Genomic DNA, 26,336 nt, shown 5'->3' on the forward strand with positions numbered 1-26,336 from the left:
AAATGTGACTATCATGTACCCCAAATATTAAAGGCACGTTTCGACCATTTTCCATGTGGTGTAACGCAGCACACCCATTTAGGCGGTGGGCACTGGTAGCACCCCTGCCCTGTGCTAAGTGAACTACAAAAGTGTGTCACTGGGTTAAAATGACTGAGGAGCGGGGCTGGAGGAGGAGCCGCGTAGTGAGACAACTGGGTCACATGATAACGCTTCTCTGTACAGTACATTCAGTACTTGAGCATTCAGAGAAGGCAGGGTGGATAGGGCTGCCGTCACCTGTCTCCCAAGTTTATATTCTGTTTTGCTTTCATTTGGAATAAGACAGAGGCGCAGCAGACATGGTGTAAGAGCTATTGGTCGGCAGTACTGGAGATAAGCAGCAACAAAGCGAGAACACGTACTGTAGCTAACGATTTATCGAAGGAAATTTTTCACAAAATGTATTTCTAAAAAAAGCTCATTAAAACAAAATCATTCTAGCTGTAAGACTACGGTTCGGAAGAGTTGGTAAGAAGATACAATTTGGGGCTAGCTCTAAGCTGACTAGCTCTAAACAGGTAAAAATAGAAGATAGGTGTTATTTTTGTAACTTAAAGACTATCGATATTTCTAATTAACAAACGGCTGCCGGTGCAAGCGACTTCACGTTTGGTCAACTTGGATCCTTCTTCAGCTGGGGAGGCTCTTTAAAGTCGGAAGACATGGAATCAACAAAAGCTGGTAAGGTTTCAGATAAAACATCCTGTCGTGTTTTTTTTTTTTACTTGTGAATTTAATCTGAAAATACGTGAAGACTTGATCTGTTTATTTTGCCAGGGAAGCCATCCAGTGACAGGAAGAAAGAATGAATGAATGTAAAGAAATCTAGTCACTTCTGGTTGAAAGGTATTCAGCGAAACTAAAGAAAAAAAAACTGTGTCGTTTCGGTGGAACATAAGGTGTGTGCGCTTTTGCTAACACGCAGAAGTGTTTTTAGTCTAATCGTTTAAATCTCTAAGAAATATGGGTTAGGAGTGCCAGGGGGTTGTTATTACTGTGGCAGTTGGCTTCAGCAGCAGTGCAGTTGTCTTACTCACATGGCCCGGTGAGCCTAGCCATGTGCAACTCTGTTTACGCTCCGCCGTGCGTCTTCCCTGATTGGGCGAGGGAACGGCTGACGCAGCGGTTGTATAATTCTGCACGGTTGCGGGTGCGGGGAGCAGCTGCGGATACACGTGAGCCAGCGCGCTCGAGAGTGTTTTGGTGACCTAGTTTTCCGGCGCCTTCCCGGAGAAAACATGGCATGGACACGTGGGGGCGGATCCGGGAATGGGAGACTCCAGTACGGTTTCTAGGGGAAAAAAAAGGGACTGAACGGATGAATACAAGCTACATTATTGAAACCAAAAAAAAACATCGTCGTTTTATGTAACGCTTAGTTTGACCCGTTGGTTTGCTAATCGACGAACTGATGGTGTGTTGTTGCGGTATTTGCATCCTCCTAAAAAGGATACACGCTATCTTAACATCTTATTTTGGAAAGGTGAAGCGAGGTTTAGGAATTATGATTCTGGACAAAATTACAGAATTGTTCGAATACTGCTGAACAAAGCGTTATTTAATTTGGCTATTTTCAACCATTCTGAGGCAAAAACACATTACATTCCGAAATCACCGACTTGCGTTAACGACTATTTTAATATCAGCACACTCATCTTGGTAAAAAAAAAAAAGTCTGATTATTTTGTATAATACACGGTGTGTAATTATTTCAGAAGTGCCTGGGCACTTTCAGTGCATATCTCCTAAAATTTATGCTGGTTAGAATGATGTCTCACCCAGTCCAGTCTTGCCCCCTGGTGCTAACTTGAGTGTTAATTTTCCATTTGCCTGATTTGGCAAGATGTTTTTCACCATTTAGATTTTGTCTATGACAATAAATAAAATAAATTCGTTGCCTGAATTGGTTGTGTAAATATTGTGGGCAACTGTTCAACCAGAAGCTGTTTGAGCTAAAAGGTGAAATTTGAATCTGCAGAGTTGCAACATTCAGCTCCCTATATGTCTGAATTATGACGACTAAGTGATTTTTAGTTTTTATTACCCTATGCTTTCTGTGCTCTTACACACTTTATATTCTTATACTTTGCATTTTCTGAAGCTGTTACAGTTCAGGGCTGGACTTCAGCATATGTACGATTAAGCCAGCCTTCGTCTCTTACACCCGTTTTAAACCAAGATTATGTAACAGTATTATTCAACCGTGTTCAACAAGGAGTGAGAGAAACCAGGTCACCCAATAGAATAGATTAAAACCCTCAGCAAGTCTGTATGGTCTAATTAACCTTCCTCATGTACAGTATGGTGACATTTTTTAAGTGTGAGCAGTCTGGTAGATTTCTTGGGGATTTTTTATAGTGTGGAAGTGAAAAGCCCACAAAAGATTAGAGTGATTGTTTGTTGCTGTCTGTACTGATAACTGAATCTCTCCTTTTGACTCATTTCCTCCATACCTGTTTTAGTTTAGCAATCCCGATGCAGCAGTGTAGGGTGTTCTAAAGAAACCTACTCATACAAAATATATTTTTTTATCTGTCAAAGAACACAGTAAAAGAAGAAACCATTCGGTTAGTATAGCGTACCCATTTGTGACACCCATTTACAAATTTGATTCTGACTGAAAAGAAGACACTAAAAAAAGTGAAGGTTAGTGAAGGTGTAAATGATTATAAGCATTCAAAACAGGAATGTTATTACTTGTTGTGATACTTAGGAGCAGAGCACAGAAAGAACAATAATTAAGATACCCTTATATTTGTATGTTTATTTACCCTTAATAGACCCCTATTACCTATTTCAAACCACATGAGTGTATTTCACAGGAATTTCGTTACAGGAAGATAATCAGATCAAGTCTAAACACGCTATTGAATGTATACGTCTAGTAGCTTTTATGAAGCTTATAAGAGTTGTTTAAAGTTGTAAAAATATTGACTTCACCTTATTGCGCTCTGGGTAATTACCTAGACTAGACTCTGCTAATTTACCAGTAGAACGTTTAACTGTACATTCAGATAAATTAAGTGTAGTACCATGACCTAACCTACTTTTTATGTTACGAAGAATTTGTTCACTTGCAGTCCAAGTGAATTGAAGTGAAAACTAGTTTCTCCAACATAAGTAATAATAATAATAATAATTGCTTACACTTATATAGCGCTTTTCTGGACACTCCACTCAAAGCGCTTTACAGGTAATGGGGACTCCCCTCCACCACCACCAATGTGCAGCATCCACCTGGATGATGCGACGGCAGCCATAGTGCGCCAGAACGCTCACCACACATCAGCTATCAGTGGGGAGGAGAGCAGAGTAATGTAGCCAATTCATAGAGGGGGATTATTAGGAGGCCATGATTAGTAAGGGCCAATTGGAAATTAGTCTAAGTCTTAGTTTCTATTCTTTCAGAAAGCCACAGTAGAATCACTTTGATTCTTTTGGTTTTTTTTTATTCTGAAACTTGATTCCGTACATCTGTTTTCAGCAATGGAGTATGCAAATGAACTGGTTTCCCTTTCATTGTTATATTTAAGCAGAGAATACAAGGGCTTCAAACAAGAGAGACCATTTAGCCCGTCACACTTGCTTGATTGGTTGTTACAGATAAATCCCCAAATCTCATCAGATGTCTTCTTGAGGACTGCCAGCCTCAGTGAGCAGTTTGTTCCACCACAACTGCGTAAAATGCCTTGTCATGTTTTCACATCTAACTGCCGCTTGTGATCCTTTGTCTTTGTTGTTGAGCTCCAGTGTAGATCTGTGGGTTTCCTTGATGTTTGGGAATTTTGAAAGCTTGAATCAAATCGTTCAACAGTCTTTCTTGGTCATGTCTGAAGAGATTAAATTCCTTTTGCCCATGTGATGTAAAATAAGGAATCTAATCTGGTTTCTGTTCTTAAACCCTTTCAAGGGTAGCGATACTTTAATGTAATCCAATATGTGGTTTTGCAAATGTTTCATATAGTTTTAACGTTACCTCCTTCTTTTTATTTATTTTTTTATATGTCCTAGTATTTTGACACATTCTTGTATTGTCTGAATAAAGGTTTTGATGAATTAACTAAATTCTTTTTAAATGTCAAGTCTTCATGTTTATCACTGCCCATTTTGATGTGCAGATCTGCTTCCTGTATGTAGTAGTTTGTATGCGTCACGATTGAAATTTATTTGCCATATGTCTGTGTGTTTGTGGGTGATGTCCAAGTCCTTTCATATTTGTTTTGTAGCTGTTGGTCTATTGGATATGTGTGTGTGGTCTGCTTTATGATTGAACATAAACACACGGTTAAACTTTAACAGCTTTATGAATCGTGTCCAAGGTTGAGTTTGTTGGTGTGTAAATCAAGAGGAGCAGCAGGCCCCAAATAGATCCTTGTGGTACACCGCTAGCTACCTGGATCCAGCTGGACGTTTCACCCCTTATCATTGTTTGACATGTAACCTTCAAGTGGAATCTTACCACACCAAGACATTTCCACATTTCTGAAAAATCTCAGTATATCTTGTACTCATTCCCCCCTTCAGTGAAAATACTGCTATGACAACAGTGGTGACGTGATATTGTGAATGAAGCAGTAATTGCCGCAAACTGTCACAGCCTCCTGTAAATGTGGTAAAACTCAGTTATCATCCGATTTTCATAATATGCAAATGCCAGTATGTTTCGGGCGTATTTTTAGATGGAGTTTTCAACCTACTCTTAGAATTCCCATTTTCCTGTTATGCAGGTGACCAGTAACCAGTTAGACCTAAACACGGTCTGAGAAAAAGAATGCGGCTGGTCTTTCGTTATCACAATATGTTACATGTAGCACAGAGTTGGGGAGTTATTTTTGCCGACATAGGAAGTGGGACTCTGGTTGCCGCTGAGCTCTGAAGTTGTCTTGTTTCTCCCGTGGCTCTGTCCTTTCTTCCAGGAGGTGTGATAGCGTACATCAGCTCCTCCAGCTCGGCCTCCAGCCCGGAGTCCTGCCACAGCGACAGCTCCAACAGCAGCTACCAGTCCTCCTCCCCCCCTCTCCCAGCGTCCCCGGGCCAGAGGGGTGACCTGTTGGCTGACAGCTGTGTGAGCAGCGGAGTCCAGGGCCACAGCCGTCACCACTCCGCCACCAAGCCGGGCCGTTCGTCCTCCGCTGCCAAGTGTGGAATTACAAGTTAGTACAGTTCCAACAGTAAAGAGGTCACTAGTGCAGGACTTAGTCAGAGCACTCGCAAACAGGAGTGCTTTTCTGATGCACTGTAGCGTGGGGTTCGCAAGCCTCCACAATAAGGTATGTTTCGTAAGGTTCAGTGTTGCGTTTTCCCCGTAATTGAGTGTGATAATGGGAAACTCAGTTTTGGCTCTGATTTTAGTTGAGCTACGCTGACTTTGCAGACCTTTAGTTAAAGATAGTAGTGCTTATTTGTGTATTTCTTAAAGGATATGGTTATAGAAAGGAAGGGGTAAATAAAACGTTAATTCCAACAGGAGAATGATAAATACGTAATGAAAGTATATCTTTCTTACCTTTATTATATATTGTACATCCATTCATTCATCCAAATTAAGGGCACCAGTGTCTAAGGTGATGTCTGTGTGGAGCTCTGAGGGAAAGACATCATCAGCAAAGGGCAGGAGTGGGCGGTAGCACATACTCCAGGATCACGCTGTCCAAGCATTAGTTCAAAGCAAAACAAGCAGGCAGCTGTAGATCTGAAGATTGCAAATGTCATCCTGGGCCGTGAGCAGCTAGTTATGTTAAAATGGGTCTGCCGAGATCTCTACAGAGCATAATACTAATATACATAATAGTCAAGCTGCAGTACAGCAACCACTCATCACACCTGGCAAAGTACAGGCTCAAGAACAGCGGAGAAATGTGTTATAGTCAGTTGAATCATCCTTCACCATGTTCTTGACAAACAGACAAGTGCACATGTGGCCCCAAGAAACTCCACAGCCCTGAGGGTCTTTGTTCCAGCAGTGAAGGGTTCTGGTGGTTCCGTAACGTTGTGCATTTGTTGTGGTTGAACAAGTCAGTTGATTAAGTTTTAACACCCACATATCCTTTGTGTGTTCTTATTTTTGCAGAGATAAATGGCATGGTTCTTCTCTGTAAGGTGTGTGGAGATGTTGCATCGGGGTTCCACTACGGTGTTCATGCCTGTGAGGGATGTAAGGTGAGCATAAGTTCCAGTGTAAATAGTGCCTGTTAGGATGTTTCAGATCCTAGTAATACAAATTAAAAGCAACCCATATAGTAGAATATACATTTATAGAAAATAAACTCCCCATTGTATACTTACACAAAGGAAACAAAACTTCTCATGAGATTGTGCTTCCAGTGTTGTCTTATTATTGACTGAAGAAGCTAATGCAAAGAATGGATCTGCAGTATTGAGAGTTAAGCCTGCTTCTGTAACATATTAAAGCAGAATGTTTGGAGTACTACTTTAAAATTGCAGCCTTCGAACAGTCTAATGGTCCTTTTGCCTTTGTGTGTGTGAATACATTTGATTTGCTAGCAGACTCTTATTTATGCAGCCCTGAAAGTTTTCCATAAAAACGCCTTTCACATTGGATCAGTATTGAAAGCAATTTTAACTCTATATTATTAATAAAAATTGCTTTCAAAAAGAAGCTCATTATTTCTAGAGTCTCACAAGGGACATAGAGTTGGATTGCAAGCAATTGTTCCCTGAGGTGGAGGTTCTGTGTTATAAATTGGTTTATGCAGTTTTGTTTAATGCTTTTCAGTAAATATTCCTTTTTAATATGATTTTACATTCTTTAAAAGTTAAGAATTTTGTCATTTTTTTTTCAGTGGAATAGAAGAGATACTTTAAATTGATAAACTAGGTTATGGCCACCTGAACTTAACTGTAGATCTGAGATCAATATCCTTAGGGAATGACAAGTTTCTGTAAAAATAGTTCACATTTCTATTTTAGACTTATATTCCATTTTGTGGCCTAAATATGAATAGTTATACATTAGGTGGCAGAACTCAAACTTCGAAATGTGTTTTCTTATGCACTAAAAGTTACGTAGAGAACTATACAGACTAGTCAAAAAGAACTGAAGAAATCCGTGTCTTAGATATCTCAGAAATCCACCGATGTTGTCAAGTGGCTACGTTAACTATTGACCTAAAGCAACAGACCTAACAGCTGTTTATGTGGAAGTGTGCATAATGACAGCCAGGAATAAGACCTACAGTGTAATGCTTGTATTTGTTTTGTAAATTGCGCTCCTGAAGAGTGACATTTCAAATTCCTTTTTTTTTTGTAGGGTTTTTTCAGACGGAGCATCCAACAAAATATCCAGTATAAGAAGTGCCTTAAGAATGAAAACTGTCCAATAATGCGAATAAACAGGAACCGATGCCAGCAATGCCGATTTAAAAAGTGTTTATTAGTTGGAATGTCCAGAGATGGTGAGAATGCTTTTTCGCCTACTGCCTGCAACCCTAGTTGAAAAAATGAGTTGGTAGCCATTGTGTGGCTTGATTTTTCTATTTGTTAAATTTGCTTTTGGGCAGCCAAGCGAAATAGTTTGTGATATTGTATGGTAGTGATGGTGCAAACAGGAACGTTTTCTCTTTCCTCCCTCGTCATGACATTTCCATGAAATTAGAATAGACTTAGCATCAGCGTTTCACTGTAATCGTGAATAAGACACATGATGATGATAGCTTAAACTATACAGTCATTGCTGATTGCTTCCTTTTCGTCTTTTTTTACTTCCAGCTGTTCGATTTGGCCGCATCCCAAAGAGGGAAAAGCAGCGCATGCTGCTGGAGATGCAGAGCGCCATGAACAGCATTATGAACAGCAGTCAGCTCCATGGACAGGCGCTGGCCAATGAGGCTGTTCCCGAACATGCACGGGATTCTCTCTCCTCGTTGCCCCCCTCATCCGCCCCCTCTGTCCTCGAGGATCCCCAACCAGACCCGGAACCCGTCCAGCCCAGCCTGGATGAGATGGAGACGGCTCTGACGCCCTCGTCCTCTAGTTCCGACAGTGGCGAGGAAGAGGTCATCGGGAGTGTCACCAGGGCCCACAAGGAGACCTTCATGTATAACCAGGAGCAGCCGAGTCCATGTGGTGAAGATCTGCCTTCTCTGAATGGGGGAGAGAGGGTAAGTGATAGCACAGAGGAGAAGCAAGGAAGCTGGTACAACAGGAACGCCCACAGCAGCTTTGGTGGCTACCACCATTTGGCCAGCAGGAACCCACATATAAACAACGGACTTCCTAGAAAGGATTCATTGGCTTACTGTCCCGTCAGGCAAGTTAATGGACTCGCCAGTGGCTGCTGCCCAGGCTATACAAACAGTTTTTCCCTTAAAGGCCAGGAAGACCATGATCAAACAGCCAGCAGGAGTTTCACTGGACCTGTGTGGAGTGGGGGAAACAGGATGTACTTGGTAAGTGAAATAATTTTCATGGCAATAGGCATGGTGTGCCTTTGAAAACTGCACCATCTGTATTACTTGCAAGGTCCACAGAAATATATATGTGTACTGTGAAGAATATTTTTTTCTTAGTACTGTACACATCTTCGGCAAATCGGAATGAGGTCAAAACCTGGGAGTTGGGAGAATTTGAGTACAATTTGTGCTGCATTTTTTAAATGTACAGACTGTTACACTCCCTGTTGACGTCTTTTCACTTCAGATGTCAGAGCTATCAGCTGTGTTTTCTCTTTTCTCTTTAGCATTTCTGCACGTTAGAGTGAAAGGACAAAAATAAGTCTGTGCTGACACTAGTATTTTAGATCAACCACCCTCCCTTTGACATCAGGCAACATTTAATGATCATCATTAAGTTTTATTTCTGCTAGTCTGTATTTTTGTAGGTAATGTGTGTTATAATTTATTATTGTACCGGCTTACATTTCATATTTATGAATATTCTTGTGCTTCTGTAGGTCTGTCCAATGAGTATGTCTCCCTATGTTGACCCACGCAAGTCAGGCCACGATATTTGGGAGGAATTTTCCATGAGCTTCACCCCAGCTGTGCGAGAGGTGGTGGAGTTCGCCAAACGCATCCCCGGATTCCGAGATCTCTGTCAGCATGACCAAGTCAGCCTGCTGAAAGCTGGCACTTTTGAGGTGTGTGATTTTAAGTACCAACTCACCAAAGCATTAGGGTTCAGAGCTCAGCTTTACGTGGATCAAGCATGGATCTTTGAGTCCTTCTCTAGTTGTTATTCAAACAGATTTGATCTTTTTAAGTTTATTCATTGTGGATTATTCTTCAGCCTTCTGTTGAAACTGTGGTTAAAATGCAGAATTACACATCAGTGAGCAACTTTGTCTCATTTGGTATATTCACTCATGCCACCAGTTGTGCTTTAAACATATTACATTCAGGAACTAGGGATACAGACAGGGATGTGTAGATTAAGGGGTACTTACTACATGTAAGACATTTGAATTAAATAGCAGAAATGTGAGAGCCAAAGGCAACAACAATGCCACACAGAGATATGTTGTCCACCTCTTAAAAACATCAGTTCACCATTTGTTAAGTTTGAGTGGAATTTGAAGCCTTTTTATTTATTACATCGTTGTCATTTTGTCTGAAAAATATTTCTGAAATTTTAATTTAGAAGTTTTCAAATACATTGTAGAGTATGATTTTCGCCGGGCACTTTTTGAGCATCTCTTATCAATCATTAATCATCCTGAGAAATCTGTGAAATTAACTTATTAAAGTTACATTTCTTGTTTGGATGAATTCTACTTTAAAGTCTGAGCCTTGAAACCCTCATGCATGCATTCAGCCTCAATTTTGTGGTTTTGTTTGATCAAATGGGCATTTTTGTCCCTTATTTGCCAGCATTGGATAGTTTTACATCTACAGAGCTAAATCTGAGTTAAATGAATTTAAGAGAAAATTCTAGAACAAAATATGAGGGGAAAATGGGTATTTTCTCAGACAGATCTACTTCTTCTGTGTTTGAAAATTGGTCTGATTGAGTGTGAGCATTATAGAATGCTTTTTCTTCTTCCCCTGATCTTATGCTCTGTTAACCTGAACAGGTTTTAATGGTACGTTTTGCATCCTTGTTCGATGCTAAAGACCGTACAGTCACTTTCCTAAGTGGGAAAAAGTACAGCGTGGATGCACTGCGTTCCATGGGGGCAGGAGACTTGCTGAACTCAATGTTTGAGTTCAGTGAGAAACTGCTTGCTCTGCAGCTCAGTGAGGAGGAAATGAGCCTGTTCACTGCAGTCGTTCTGGTTTCTGCTGGTAAGTAAAGGCCGTTTCTGTTCGTGCCTGGCAGTTTGGTCCTACAGTTTACAAAAAAAGACGTATCATGTATGCCTTGGCATGTGAGAAAATGTTTAATGTTGTACGACTTTTTCTGGTCATTTCAAATACCATAAGATAAAGTACAGTTGGCCCATGTGTTAATTTGTAGGTGCCACCATTCTAAGTTCTAATTTAGGAAATAATGATTTTTTATTTTCTAAAATAAAATTAATAAGATATAATTGTGGTATCGAACACATGCTCGTAATTAAACACATAAGCGATTCATTTATAATTGCCTAGTTATTTTATAAAACTATTAAAATACCTAGCAGTGGTCTTGAGGTGTTTTTGCACGGTTTGATTAAATAATGTCTTTAAGATTAGCTTGTTTTTCTATGAATGTTGTGACTGCAAATATGAAGAAGCTGAGTAATGGGATTGAATAGTCTTGCAGGAGTGCTTCCTACACCTGGTTCTGGGAAACTTCTCTTTTCTGGCTTTTGTTCCAACATAGCTTTTAATTGAACACTTCTTTTAAAACGTTTCTTAATTGTAGCTGATTTCTACATTTACGTTTTAAATAAAATCTACATTTAAGTTCAATAATTTCTATTATAGATGTTATTCCACTTAAATGAGCAAACAGATCTGTGTAACATGGTTTAAAAATAGTTGTTCTACCATAGCTTTCCAAACAACTCCTAATTGGTAATCCATTAAAGATGTAATGAAACAGGTGGGAAGACACGTGTCTCATATTTCTCATATTATAAGCATTTTTAGGGATGTATGTTCAGTGAATAAAATGACTATCTGGTCATTTAAAAACTAACTCTACTTGGGAGGGGATCTGTCACAGGTAACATCTGACACAGGGGTCACGTTAAATTCTGACCCCATCCTTCTGATGTGAGAGTTTAATTAACTTGGAAAAAAAGGGAAACGTTCAGGGTTTGATAGGTTTAATTAATAAAGAGCTTCACTGGAATGAAAACCAGTGCATGTTGTGACCTGCCGATACGAAATGTTGCAATTGCTTACAAAATCATCTTTGTCTTTCCATGTCACACAACTTTTAAAAAAACAAATGAAAGAGTAGATTTTAATTAATTGAAGACATTGCTCTTACAGCCGTGTTTTATTTCTGTGCCCCTTTTCTCTGCAGATCGTTCAGGGATCGAGAATGTGAACTCGGTGGAAGCACTGCAGGAAACTCTTATCAGGGCACTCAGAACCTTAATCATGAAAAACCACCCGAACGAGGCCTCTATCTTTACCAAACTTCTTTTGAAGCTACCTGATTTGCGCTCCTTGAACAACATGCACTCAGAGGAACTGCTAGCCTTCAAAGTTCATCCATAGACCATACAGTTCTGTCTCTGGACCCTTCTACTACATTCAAATTCAATTATTTTGTTGTATATTTTATTATGTAGAATGTTACTATTTATGTGCATACTTAACATTTTCCTTCACAATTTCTTTGTGGAAAAAGTGTGTTAAGAGGCAAGACTGAATATCTCTGTACTGTATGGCTTATCTGCCTGTTGCAGAAACTCAGAAACACGCACAAAAGTCTATGCGTGTGTGCTGTTTGCAAGGACAAAACTCTTAAGAAGCACCTTTTTTGTTGAAAGAAAAGCTGTCTACAATATGAGTGCAATATGTGACCATTTTTGTCTTTTTTTTTGTTGTCTTTGTTTAGTTACAGAGAGAGGTATATTATTATCGAATTGTGTTGCACACCACCATAGTTAATGTGTCCAGGCATGATGAGGTTGATATACAGTAGATGTTCAAAAGACAGATTGTGCCTAATGAAACCTCGCATAATGCCTGGCCAGTAATGGGGCTTAATAATGTTTTACCCCTCAAAAAATTAAATAATAGAATGTGGTATTTGCTGCTAATGCATGGCTATCCTGTTTGATCAGATCTTGTGAATGTTTTCTGCCTGTTCTCCATAGAAAGCTTTGATCTGCCAGCAATTTAAAGTAGATGGATTTTATCCCACAACGGGAAGATACATGACATTTCTCTTTTATTTCAGTTGGTAGTAATGGTGCAATTGTGTATTGTATTGTTATTATTGGTAGTGTTTTTGGGAAGCTACGACGTTCTTTAAATAGGAAAGAGATCTCACAATCCTAAAACCTTGATCAGCAGTATTGAATTCTACCACATGCATAGAGCAACCCTATATTTGTAGTCTTCAATCACTGCCCAGAATAATTGTGTAACGATTGTGGTCTCTTTCTGCAGTTATGAAGTTACAGATGGCTAGTATTCAAATAAAGAAGTTTATTTTTATTGTTATGTGTATATAAAAAAACACAAGCCGGGAGTTAGACGATGCTGGATGTGGGAGAGCAGGTTGGGAGTGGGAAGAATCTGTTTTTGAAAGTCACGTTTGAGCATTTGTGGTAGTGTGGTAGTGCCACCATCTCACCACTACAGAGTGGTGCTACATCTGATTTCAGTAGCTTAAAGTGTCTGTTGACTCTTCTTCGTCTTTATCAGCAGCAAAAACGTCTTTCACACATCAGTCTAGAGGCGGATTTACAGAAAACGACTTGAAAGTAACACTGGTGAGAGTATAAGTTAGGCAAAAAATGTGGATGACAGCACTTTAAGGATGATTGCAATAAGTTGTATAACAAAAAATATCGAAAATAAGCACTGTACAGCAGAAGACTTTAAGTAGGTCATTATTGAAGGGTCTAAGCTATTGTGAAATTATTCTAGTAAATCTTTCGAGCAAAACTCCAGTATTTGTACTTATAAAAAGCTATTTAGGAGGATGTGCCGAGAGGTCATGAAGAACAAGTTGAGTAACTTCCTCAGTTTGTTTTGCAGGGTCTCTGTTTTGCACTTCCAGAGCTGCTGTTTTTCCCTTCCTGTAATTGCAGGTTAATGATTAATGTGATGTATTGACAGGAACAAAAACACATGAAGATTGTTTAGGGAATTGTATTTCTAAACTTCATCTCTTTGCTCCCTTAAGTTTGTGTGCCCGTGTTGACATACGTTTTATTGTCATCTCTCCCCTCACCTCACTCAAGTTGTGATCTTATGAACCCGCCTCTATGCTGTATGTATACATGTAACCAGCACATCCCAAAACATTTGTCTTGGTTGTACGTCATTACTATTTTCCTCTGTGAAAAGTAAACTAAACATTATACAGTATATAGATATAATATATATCCATATAAATAAAGATATATGCAGAACCTTGTACAGAAGCAGAATGTCATTTTCTTCACTTTTCTCAATTTATAATCAATGCTTGCAATCAGATTTTATGAAAATTATTCAATTCATATGGAATTCTTTACTTTTTTTACAGAAAAGGTTTGGCTGCTATCTACAGTATGTGTTGCACTGTCAGAACTACACTCTAAGTAATAAAGGCTCTTTCATTTGTATTCTACGACTGGGTGTCTGGATACATTGCTTAATCAAATGCATTAATGTTACAATATAGTACAAAGATGTGGTAGCCAAAACACTTCTTTTAAGGTGTTTGTATTCAGGGAAAACATTTTCATTTCGTTTTCTTATTTTTTCAGGTTTTTATTTGATCATTTTTATAGGGAAGTAGACAGCTTCAAATATCATCTTTTAATTGTGAGCTATTCTTTAACTCTTTAAAGAATAGAGTTGTTCTATTCTTTAAAACCTTTTTTTGTGAGTTATTCTTACCTCACAATAAAATATTATTTTCAAAAAATATTATTTAATTTTGTATAAAACATTGTACACTTTTTTCCATATTATCTGCACAAAAATGCTTATTGAACTGGATCATGGAACAGGTTTTTACATTTATTAAGACCTGATGTTCAGAATATAATTTCTTTATAATTTGACAGTCATGCAGGTTCAAATCTGTTTTTTGTAAAATGTGTTGAAATGTTCACCCATACAGAATAAGGATGACAGTGTGCCAAGCATGGCAAAGGTCTGATACATTTTTTATGAGTCATCTTTCTTGTCCAGCTTTAATGTAAGAGATTTCTGACTTGATCTTTCCTTGTACCACAGCACAAGGAGGTAAACTGCTCTAGGCCCCATTCACAAACTTGAAACTGAAGAAAACTGTGTTCTGTGGATTTTGTAGAATCTCATACACATAATCCACTTTCAATCTGTAAATATCTGTTCTAGAACATTTAAAAAAAATGTATTATCGGGAAAAATTGATGTTAAATTTATGACTGTGAAGGTGCTGTTGATGGAATCCATAGAACTCCACACATAACCATTTCCTATAAAGTTAGGTTCCTGATATTTTGAAGAATTATTTTAACAGTAGCTATAGTGATTGCAAGTTCTGTTTACTGTTTTGGTTAATATAAAAATAGATTCTTAAGAAAGCTAATTGGAGAGCAGGGTGTGTTTTTCTGTTATTTTAGATCGGATTTCTCTTACGGACGTTTAGAACAGGGAAATTACTCAGCATTCAGCATGTGCTCTTGTTAGTACCTCTTTACCCCACTTTGAATGAACTGCTTCATTAAAAATGATTAATAATCTGTTAACACAATGTTCAATTATGGTTAAATGTGCTCATATTATTTTCTTTTGTAAGATAAGATAAGAATTTGGGCATACGGTAAGACGTTAATGTCTTCATTGTTAAACTCTGAAGTGTTAAGTTGTACTGATGTGGGTTTCAAAACCAGAGATAAAGTTGTCTAGGCCTTTCCCATCTGAAGTGAGAAAAACAAAATTCATTTCTGTAACATCAGAATGAAGTTTTCTTAACTTGGAAACAGACAAACAAGATCTGTATGTATCTTCCATAGGCTTTTTGCAAACCAAGGACTTTGTGAATAGGTATTTTGTCTTATGTGTTCTAATGGTGAAGGTAATTGATAATAGTTTGCTGTACATTTACAGAATGAATGTTGTAGTGCTTTCAGTTGTGAGCATGTTGAATTAAATTTGCATGCTCGGTAGTTTATTGTGACTAAACAAATTACTAAAATAAGCCAACATAGTTTTTTGCAGAGAATAGGTAAGCTTGAATATCTAGTTATATGAATGAGGTATTACATGTGAATATTTTGCCTTAGTGCTGTTGCCTAAAAATACCCTAATACTTTTTTCTCTTGCTAACCAGCATAGGGACTAAGTTTTGCAGTATTAGTGTACAGTACATCCTTGAAAGCCTTCCCTGTGCACATGTAGAAAACCATATTTTAGAAAAAAAAGTATACACAACATAACACATTCAGGAGACTTTGAGTCAAATGCAACATTAACAAATAAGCTTGTTTGTATCCGGATATAATTAGCTGTCATCTGTGTAAAAAATGATTTCTCGTATACTGTATTAATAAGAACAGGATTTTCATCTGTACTGTATGCAAATGTAAGTGTATTTTCCATGTTTATTAAAATATTTACAATATTAAAAGACAACATGATATACTATGTAGAACATCTCAAATTGTAACAGGACTCATTAAATCTTTTAACCCCGTGGTTCTCAAACTATGGGTCGTGTACCGGTACGCGGAGCGCCCCCAGGTGGTACGCCAGATGACCCTGGAAATGTGTTGTGTGCACTGAAAAATCAGGACGGGTTTTCATATTTACTATTTTAATAAAATAAGTTTGTGTCAAATACGCAGCCCAAGTACTACGATATAGCGCTAATACTTGACACTAGAGCTACTATGTAATTCTATACTATTGTATAGGAATGCTTGCTACGAACGGAAGTGGCCAATTGTATTTAAAAAAAAGTTATCTCGAGCAAATAGGGAGGTAGGAGAATGTGCATGGTTTTAGAACACTGTCAATCTTGTGAGCACAAGACAACGTGATAGATAACATAAAAATATTTAAGGACTGTCCTAGGTTCATTTGAGAAAAATGCACCGAGCGTCTCTTGTTTCGCTCACATGCGCATGAAATAAAAACTTCTTTTAACTCCTGAAACGGACTCCTGAAACGGAAACGGGGGAAAATGCAAGCTTGCGGATTGCTAAAGCAGGTAAGCCCCACATTATTTTTGAAGAACTTTGTTTACCGTTGGCAAAAGAGCAAACGTATTATGTGTGGAGAAAAAGCTGCTTAACAGCTCGACCTGCTGCCCCCTTCGAATGACACAGTCACTCGTAGAATTATTGATATGGCGGATGATGTCAAAACTACTGTACTGTACGCTGATAAGAGTTTGTTAAGATGAGCAGATACTTTTCACTGCAATTAGATGAGTCTGTAGGTGTCGTTGATTTGGCCAATTTGCTCATTTACGTTAGATATGAGTTTGAGGGGCAAGTCCCATGAGGACTTTCTGTTTTGTAAGCCGCTACCAACAAAAACTACAGGAGAGCACACATTTCAGCATCACCGTGAGCCCTTGGCAATCAAGAAAATGCCTGAGGATTTAAAATCTGTTAGACCCTGCTGTCAAAGTTGTAAATTGTATCAAGGCTCGACCAATGAATTCACATCTGCTTTGCTCGACTAAACAGGCTCACCCCTCTCACTGAAATGGTGCTTTTTATTGTTTATTTTTAATAGTTGTTGTTCCTGTTGTCATTCTGTAAAGCGTTTTGAGAAGCCACCTTTAAAGGTGCTATATAAAATAAAGTATATTATTATTATACGTGTGTGTGAGTGTGTGCGTGTGTGCACGCACTCATGTTGGTCGTTGAGATTTTCTGGGGTTCCTATGAGAATATGACTTGTAGGTGGTACTTGGATGCTTTGGTTTGATCAGGGGTGGTACTTGGTCCAAAAAGTTTGAGAACCACTGGGGCTGATTTAATCTCTTTATGAACTTTGTTAGCTTTAAAAGTCTTCTGTGATGTGAGGCTGGTGTTTTAGTGGAGTGGAAATCACCATTTCTATGGAGGTGCTCTATGGCTCAGGTCCGGTAAGTGCCTAAGAGAGACTGATTGAATCCCAGCAGTGTACAAGGTGCATTCAGTGAGAACACAAGACAATTTGCAAACAAGAGGAGAGCCCAACTTACATTAAAAACTTAATGTGGTGCCTACGGCCGTTTCAACTGTTTTCAACATAATTATCAAAGATGTAGGCTTCTAATATATGCAGAAATGCCCACACAGTAATGGTGGTAACATAACTCAATCCTTCCAGTCATCTGTGGTTGCCTCAAACCTACGCCCACAAACTGCATTTCTATCCTTGCCAGCATTCCTCCCTTTCGCCACAAGCATGCGGTTGCCACCAGATAAGCTGCACTCAAGACAGCCAGGCAAAAAAACACACCCACTCTCTCACAAGTATCTTCACGTCCTGCTAGTCCAGCACCTCAAGAGCCACAGTCCTTTCATTAAAGCAGCCCACCCCTACATTCAGCAAAATGCAGGCCCACTCCACAATGAATAGACAAAAATCCAACCACCTGGAAGACTGCAGCAAACCTCAACCCCCACAATTGGATGCAAAATGCCACACAAGGAGTAGAGTTGGCCTAACTGCAGAAGAACGGGTGTTGAGCGTTTCAGAGCCAGATTGCACTCCTGGAACTTCACCAGCTCACTCTGTGAGTGTGAAGAGCTCCAGATGGTGACCACTTCGTGGAGCACTGTTCCATTCATCTCCCTGATAGCGGCTGGAACGTCCTCTTTCAGCTCACACTCCAGGCCAGGGAGTGACTACCAAGTTCACCAGCTGAGCTGCACAGGAAATCAAATAAAAGGAGGAAGTACAAAATGGAGAGAGGACATTGGTTCTGTCCATTTGATGGCTATGATAGTAACTAAGTTAAATCTCAAGAGGCTGAAAAATAATAACATTGTGTCTTTATAAAGGTTAAAGCTATGTTATCATTGTACACTCCTTATTATATCCTGTTATAATAGCTGTTAGGATTACTTACTTCCTATTATTGCTTCCTATTTTTCATTGACAAAGATGTCAAATATTACTCCTTTCAACATTTGCTTTTAGAAAAATACTAAAGCTTACCATGGTGTACGAATAGGACATTGTTGTGTCTTTCCAATAGCTTTATAGTGATGTCTTTTCTATAGTTTGCATCTACAATAGCTTCACCATATCTTTACACTGTAAAAACATTTATCACTGTACATAAAAAGTAATAGGTATTATTTTTTACTTTGTTCTAAGTCCACGTTCCGTTGAAAAAAACTATTTTTTAGACTCAGCAGAACGGGTGGACTTGTTCAGAACCAGTACTGAAGCAAGAACCAGTGAATCACAAATATGAAACTACATGGAGGTACATTTAAAACTTTAAAAGAAACCCTTTTTTACACAATGTGTTCTGGGAAGATGGGTCAGCTTACCATCCATAACTAAACTGCATACATTTCAGTGGAAGCTGATATCCTCTCTTCCTTCAAGAAATTGTAAGGATGAGATCTGTGGAACAATTTGTAATTAAATAAATTGCCAAATGGCTCCTTCCCATTTGTAACTGTTCTTTGCTCACATGAGCAATCACAAAGGAAACATATTCTTATTAGCATATTCAAACATGCTTTCCAAAATAAATGAATAAGAACCATAATGATATTTTACTACTTTAATTTGAAGGTATAAAAAGCAAATTTAGAAATTATGAATTTGTTTTGACTACATAGTGTGCCCTCTGCATTTTGTAACTTATTTCCAGTTAGCTTTTTAATTAACAGTTGAATAGTTTAATTGACACATATGTATTATAAGATATTTTCAAGCAATATTAATATTAATGTTCCAAACATAGCCATGCTTTTTATGATGAATTCCAACTTACAAAAATAATTGGGAATCAAGAATGCCTACAAAAACTTTGCATGTACAATGTTCTCCTTTAGTATTTTGATTTCCATTTGATAATATTTTAAAAATACAACATTCAAAATAATCAATAATCTCATCCCAAAACCAGTCATAAAATGTTTGCATCATTACACATGCATAATGTCTGTATAGTTGCTCAAATTATTAGATCATTGAATTAAATCATTTCAAATAACTACTGTATAAGAAGAAATAATGTCTATCCAATTTTAAGGTAAGCAAAATACTCATTTGTATTACACATTTAAATCACATAAAAAGATCTTCTGTAGATCTTCATTCATAGAAGCTGGTGAATTTGTACCAGCAGGTACCACTATATTAGGAGCATAAATCCAGAAAACCATGATTTCATCTGCCTTAGGAGACTTTCAATACAAATCCATTGTTAGAATTGCTACTGTCACAAACTGCCTCACTGCTAATGTTGTTTAATATTTTCTAATTTGTGGTTACCTAATATTATACTACAATAAATAAAAATAATTTAAATCCATAATAAATTATTCCATACATGCTTTTCTCTATGAAGAATGTAAAGTGTACACAGAGTCAATTATTAAAATGACTCTAATAAAAACACAAATTCTTTGTATAAAATTGAAATTGTTCTATAGTGATTGTTAAGGATAAATACAAATGAATGCAATGGAGTGTTTGACAATACAGGAAAAGTGATTATTTAAATTGAAGAGTGAGGTGCAAAGGTTATGTACTTCCCAGGCCCTGTACCACCCACAGCACTGAGTTTAGTTTACGATTTACACTTACAAAAAGCACATTGATAACAGAAGAGCCCGAAGCGACTAAGACATAGGCCTTAAATGTAAGTTCATTACCCTTTTCAAGTAGTAACATTTCAAAATAGAACTGACAAAATGTTAATTTAATATTTTTGTCAGATTTCCCTTTCTGGAGCAAGTTGAAACTTGATCTCTCGACGGGCTTGTTGATTAAGGCTGTCATGATTTATGTTTAAAAAAATTGTTAAGTAACAGTCATTGATTTTTTTTTCTCTGTTCCCTCGATTAAGTACCACAATAAGCTGCTGATAAAGTAGCTGATAAACGTTTAAACATCAGTGTTGCCATTCAAAAAAAGAAATCACGTTATGGAGGAAGACTACTACAACAGATGTGTATGTAATTAGAAGCTGACATTTACAGAGGAATCTAATGAAGTATTTCTTTGATGGGGGATGGTGATAATTAGCAGCACTTGAACTTGAAATACCAGGACTGCAAGAAGTCGGGAAAAAGCCAGTATTTATTCTACAATGTAGGTGATGGAGAATAAATACCATCTGACCAGCTCGAACCAGGCTAGTATTATAAAGAAGCATGTACCTGCCTTCATTTAGGCATCATGTACTTAAGCCCTTCCCCAGCTTCAGGCAGAGGAACGCCTTTTCCCTTAATAATCATTCGTCTCTTCTTAAACCCACTTTGATCATCTCATCTTATCTCTGGGTAACCACCAAGGTGTTCCTTCCCTTCTCACTCCCACCTCTTGTACTCCCTTGTGCTCATCTCACATTACCCTGTGGTGGAGCCAGAAAGCGAAGCCTATCAGGACTAACTGGTCACACCTTTTCACCCACCTCCACTTTAACGTGTGTTTTGGGCGGCAGCACAAAAGGAGACGGTGACGGATAAAGACCAGGGGAGAATTTACCCAGGCTGCTGGGGTTATACCCCTCCTCTTTTCGAGAAACACCCTGGACACTGGCTAAAATAGGACTGTCAGGTTAAAAACTGATTCTACTGTACATATGAGCCACCTATTCAGGTTCCACCAACAGAAAACAAAAACGTACATTTTCCGGCCTTCCGATCTGTGGGGACACTCATAGATAACCCCTGGCTGAAAATCCCTGTCCTGAATGACAGTTCAGCCATTAGGTTAGATCCTAGAGGTTGCCCAAGCCCCACCTTACTAGTGCAAGGACTTAGCTGGGGTGTTTGCTGCAGGGGTGTAGATGGCAAAATGGGGTGGAGGATCAGGGTGCGAGACTTACTGTATATACACAGGCAAGCAGACGTGTGTGAGGTTAGAATCTAACCTTTCTCCTGAACTTCTGTTATAAACTCCATTAAATATCAAGCAGCAACACTATAACCTTTCATTCATATACAGAGATTATGTTGTTTTTATAGCTGGTAGATGGCGAAGTTGTTTGTGTGTATGGCATATTTAATTTGGCTACAGAATTTTTATTTCACATGCATAGCACTGTGCCCTTTTATTGTTACATCTGTTTTGTGTTATTTTTTTTTCCTGTTAAGGCTGGAAGAGACAAGGCAGTATGGTGCAAGTTCAGCCAGCCTGGTTAATGCTGCTGTGTATCAGTTATATGAATGTATGAACTATCTCTGTCGTAATAAACACTTTTCATTGTTACACGAGGATCACATCGTCTTCTTCAACATCCACTCTCATTATTCACACGTCATATGTTGATGTGCGTGCACATTTTTCGAGACAATCTGGTAAGTAGCGGGGAAAAAAAGGTCAATTCTTACTCTTGAGAATGAGGTAAAACAGGAAATCCACACTTGTTGTGTAAACATGCATTTCATGTGAAAATGCGAAAGAGGTTGTGTTATGCTAGCTTGTCTCGAGAGCATGTCGGTAAGGAATCTGATTCACATCCTGATGTTCCCACGCCTCCACCGTTTTCGGCCAGGAACACTGTAATCTGGGCAGTTTCATTTCATACCTCTGGGTTAAGTATTTACTGTATTCTTTTATTTAAATATACTGTCTACCACACCAATGACATTTAAAGTACAGTTTTGGAAAAGCTCTTAAAAGACAATGTGAGATTCCAGCTTTAAACAATTCCAAAACAGGTGTCGTGCATGTATTTCCTGGGGGTGATTCTCTTGTCTGTTCCATGTTCATGAAAACTCTTATGTTCTCCAGACTAGAAGAAAGCACAAGAGCTCCATGTATATCTAATTTGCACATTGGCTTCTATCTTTCCCATTATTGGCATGATGTCAGATGAAAAGGCAAGGTACAGGTCAGGACAATCTCTCAAGTAAAATTTAAACTCTTATTGAAATTATCCCATTGGCAGCCAGGGACTCTGACTGGCCTCTGAAAGTAATTGACTTTCCCTGCTGATGATACAATGATAATATGGAATCTCCTTTTATCACAATGTGGCATTCTTGCAAATTGTTATCAGGAGTCACTGATTGCTCCTCATTTCTGTGAAATCTATCTTGCCATGAAAAAGAGATAGCAATCATCATGAGCAATTTTGTGCCTTTTTCAAAGAAATGGGGAGAGTGGAGCACAATGAGACACAAACGTTTATTTTATTCATAGAAACCAGAAGCTTTAATGAATTTTCTTCCTAGCTGGTATGTAAGGCACAGTAATCACTCTAAGGCATGTCAAATGCAACAGATAAGGGCCATAGATAATAAAATGGAAAATGTTGAATATTTACAAAAAAAAGTCCAATTGTGTCCCAGCGATTTTTAGGTGGGGAACAATGACACATTGGGCCACCATAGGATATTCTATTTTGTAAGGTATAAAATAAAATGTCAAGTAATACTTAAATTAGAATATTTTAATACATGTAGATTTATTATGAGGCGTAAGAATCATGGTTATATTATTCAGGAGTAAAAATGGAAAACAAAATGCACTTGTTTGATTCCATCAGTATTGTACAGTAAATCCAGTACTTAAGAATCAGAAATCTGTGACCTTTGATACTGTGCACATTTCTATATAAGAAAGCATTTAAACTGTGTTATACTGGCAAAAGGCAGTAAATCGTAAGATCTGAACACTGTGACACTCGTGTCTCATTGTTCATCACTGACCTGTGTTTGCTATGACAAGGCTACACAAAGGGTCCTACACAAATGTTCAATAGCTTTGAGCACTTTATTAGACTTTGAAGACAGGACTTAAGTCTTGAGGTAAATATTACTCCTTACAGTTGCTCTCTCCAAAAAATAAGTTATCTTTTTTTAATATGATAGTGAAAAACATGACAATGAATACCAAAATTAAAGGAATAAGCTTTATTTTTTTACCTTGTGGCTTTAAGCATCTCTAAAATAGAAAAGTGTGGCTTGTAATTCCAATGTTTCACACAAAATGGCAGTATTGTAACATATTTTCCAGGTGGGCCTCTCTTTGCTATCTTATTCTTTTTTAAAGACTGCTTCCTGGTGGGCTAGTGGCAGTGTTCCAAGTAATGCAGGGAACAGGTGACAGAAATAGACTGTTTTTCTCAATGAGCACAATAAAAAAAACAGGTACCCAGCCTGTCTGTTTACAGACAATTTCCATGGAAACCCATTTTCTGAAAAGGTTACCATGGCTTTTAAGATGTTCAAAATGAACCTTTTGGAAACTAATGTCTCTAGAATCTTCTGCACAGTGTCATAATATTTACTGGTTATAGTGTAGAAGAAATATCAGTATTGTTGTTTACTGAATAAATCTCAGAATAAAAATGATTTCCAAAGTAAGAGCCTTTGTAATTGATAACTGACAATGTTAAAGGGAATTTTACATTTTAAGAAATGTTTTCAAAAACATTCTGACACTATTACATGTTATATTGGCATGGTCAATAATTACAATATATACAGTACATTGAGCACCAAAAAACTCTTATTACTGTATTAAGAAGAGTGCTTTTTTAAATTAAATTATGTGGATCACTAACTGACCACTATATACTGAAAGGACTTCTGTATAAACACTAAGTCAATTCATGAGTGACAGAATTGAATAGTTTATAGGCCACAAGTGTTGAGATGATTTAACCTTATTTTCTGCTTCCCAAGAGAACAGTGCTTCTGTGAAACTGGTGAGCTGGGGCAACAACTCAAGTGGACTCCCCTGTAGTGGAGCTGCTAATGGTCTCTTTTGTAATGAATTATGGATTTGCCACTCTGATGGCAGGGAGTATGACGCAGATGTGCAGAACAATATGTGAATCGTTGTGTACGTCAGACCCGGCAGTCAACTGGGAGGTCCAAGTGGGACAGTTTGAGTAGGAGAGTCTAGTTGCTTGTAGTGATCGATGGCGATACAATTATACATTGATCAAGTCACTATACTGGGGCATCAGGACCCACATGGACCGCAGGGTGAGCGCCCCCTGCTGGCCCCACTAACACCTATGTTTGTCCAGGCTGTGCAACAGAAATGGGAGTCTTGTTGATGATAAACATGATGAATTTACATGTCAAGTCTGTTCACTAAATGATAGTAAATAATATTCCTATTCCTGACCATAGCTTGAACCATATCCTAAGCCTTAGGTTATTTGGTGAAGGAGGGTTGTATAACAGTTTGTAAATGCATTAACAACAAATTATTCATTTATGAAGTGTGATTTTGCAAACCCTAAGTTAAAGTGTGCATAACACATGTAACTTTTCAAATTTTCCCTCAGAAACATTTTCTTTATAAATGCTAAAGTGATATCTTAGCCATATATTGCAGAATCTTTAAGGAAAATTCTTAATATTTGAGATTTTATGTTTATTTTTAATCATATATTGCATGTCTGCATTTTAAAGGTTTGTCTCTAAATTGCAAAGGCTGAGAGAACCTCTTCTAATTAGAGTTAAAATGATTTAAAAACAGGTACAAGATTTATACTGTATCATCTTACAAAAATAAGGGCTAAAATAATTATTGATTAAAAACAATGACCTTTAAGCAGCCTTGTAGAATGTACCAAATTAAGCTGGAGAATGATCTTACATTATTAAGCTAATGCACATCTTTCTTTTTTACTAATTAGTAACTGTTTTGTCATTGATATTGATTAATTGTACTTTACTGAACTAGTTTTTCTCTGCAGTCATTGCTCATTAGAAGTCCCCTCCAGCAGATGTCAGTGTTAGCCTACATACTGAACTCTCAACATGACTGCAATGGCGTGGATGTCTCCGACAGCGTATAGACAGAGTATTCCAACTGTTCCTCACATGTTAATTACAGTCTGTTGTCTAAATTTAGTCACTGCAGTTACACACAACAATGTTTATTTGAGATTATTTTCACAGCTAACACAGTGGTGCAGTGGTTAGGGTTGCTGACTCACAGTGCTGGGGCACTGGGTTCAATTCCTTGGGTGTTATCTGTGTGGAGTTTGTTTGTTCTTCCTGTGTTCACATGGGTTTCCTCTGGCTGCTCCAACTTCCTCCCACAGTCCAAAAACATACTGGTAGGTTAATTGGCTTATAAGTGTCTGTGAGTGCCTTGTGAAGGACTGACATCCTGTTAAAGGTCTATCCTGCCTTGCACCAGTTGCTTGCCAGGACAGGCTCTGGCTCTCCCATAAGTTAGAAAATGGATGGATGGAATTCTTCCGAATCACTGATGGCCAGAGACATAATTCACAAATCCGTCCATCAAGTGTATTCCTGTTACTGTATGTGGGATGGCAACTTGGAACCTGAAGTATAGGGCACTTCACACTAAATCCACCTATTGCAGAGTAAACACATATACACAAATACAAAGGGACAAGGGATAATTATACATTGTCTTCCAATAGTATTGGGACAGCACAGTCAATAGGGTAATTTTTTGTTTCTTTTCGTTCATATTAATAATAACAACAAAAAAAACTTTCAGAGTGCAAAATTCAGGCAAGATTAGGCAAAAACTCAAAGGGGCTGCAGCAGAGCATCTCAAATAATTACATGGAGTTTAGTGAGCTTAGTAGATGCATACATTATGCAGTTATCACTATGCTGTCCCCACACCTCTCTGTAAATGATCAAAAACATTGTTCATGTTTTTTTCTGTCCTGTCAGTATACAAATTAGAACTTTTTACCACAGACTTTCAGGCCAAAATATGTACTGTAGCAATCAAAATGACTTTCTGTAAACAAAACCACACACTGCTTCTTGTGCTTAATTTCTTAATAAAAACCAGTTCTGTTAAGTTCTGTTAAGTATATTGCATATTGGAATTTCTATTTATTTTTACATATCCAACATTGCTAGGACGGGTAAGGGAGAGAATTTCCATTGACAGCAAGATTGGGGAATTTACAGTTGTTTAAAGCTGCAACAAAAATGTCATATCAAAATGTAAGCTTTTTATGTGGTACATTTTCAAAGTCCGGAGAAACACTTCAACAGCATAAACCCATACCATATACAGTCTCCACACCTGCTGATGTGTTTAAGACATCATTTGCTCTCAAACGCTGGTAAAAGTAGCCATTTGCAAAATGAATCTCTTCCA

General features: G+C 38.0%; 1 protein-coding gene across 1 annotated transcript; it reads left to right on the forward strand.

Annotated features, from left to right (window-relative positions):
- The first annotated feature begins 220 nt into the window (after positions 1 to 220).
- Positions 221 to 13,722, forward strand: nr1d2b (nuclear receptor subfamily 1, group D, member 2b). Its single transcript, XM_088601661.1, has 8 exons — positions 221 to 723; positions 4,959 to 5,195; positions 6,113 to 6,201; positions 7,313 to 7,457; positions 7,771 to 8,450; positions 8,954 to 9,139; positions 10,073 to 10,283; positions 11,455 to 13,722. Exons 1-8 carry the CDS (start codon positions 705 to 707, stop codon positions 11,649 to 11,651), a joined length of 1,764 nt encoding a protein of 587 aa, XP_088457787.1. The 5' UTR covers positions 221 to 704; the 3' UTR covers positions 11,652 to 13,722.
- Positions 13,723 to 26,336: the final 12,614 nt, after the last annotated feature.

This window comes from Lepisosteus platostomus, chromosome 12, assembly GCF_059453375.1.
Source record: "Lepisosteus platostomus isolate fLepPlt1 chromosome 12, fLepPlt1.hap1, whole genome shotgun sequence".
NCBI classification, from domain to species: domain Eukaryota; kingdom Metazoa; phylum Chordata; class Actinopteri; order Semionotiformes; family Lepisosteidae; genus Lepisosteus; species Lepisosteus platostomus.

Excerpts from the sequence above, each read along its gene's own strand:
- nr1d2b (XM_088601661.1), top strand. Across the intron at positions 7,458-7,770 it reads AGTTGGAATGTCCAGAGATG|CTGTTCGATTTGGCCGCATC; the intron begins GTGAGAATGCTT and ends TTTTACTTCCAG. Across the intron at positions 8,451-8,953 it reads GGGGAAACAGGATGTACTTG|GTCTGTCCAATGAGTATGTC; the intron begins GTAAGTGAAATA and ends GTGCTTCTGTAG.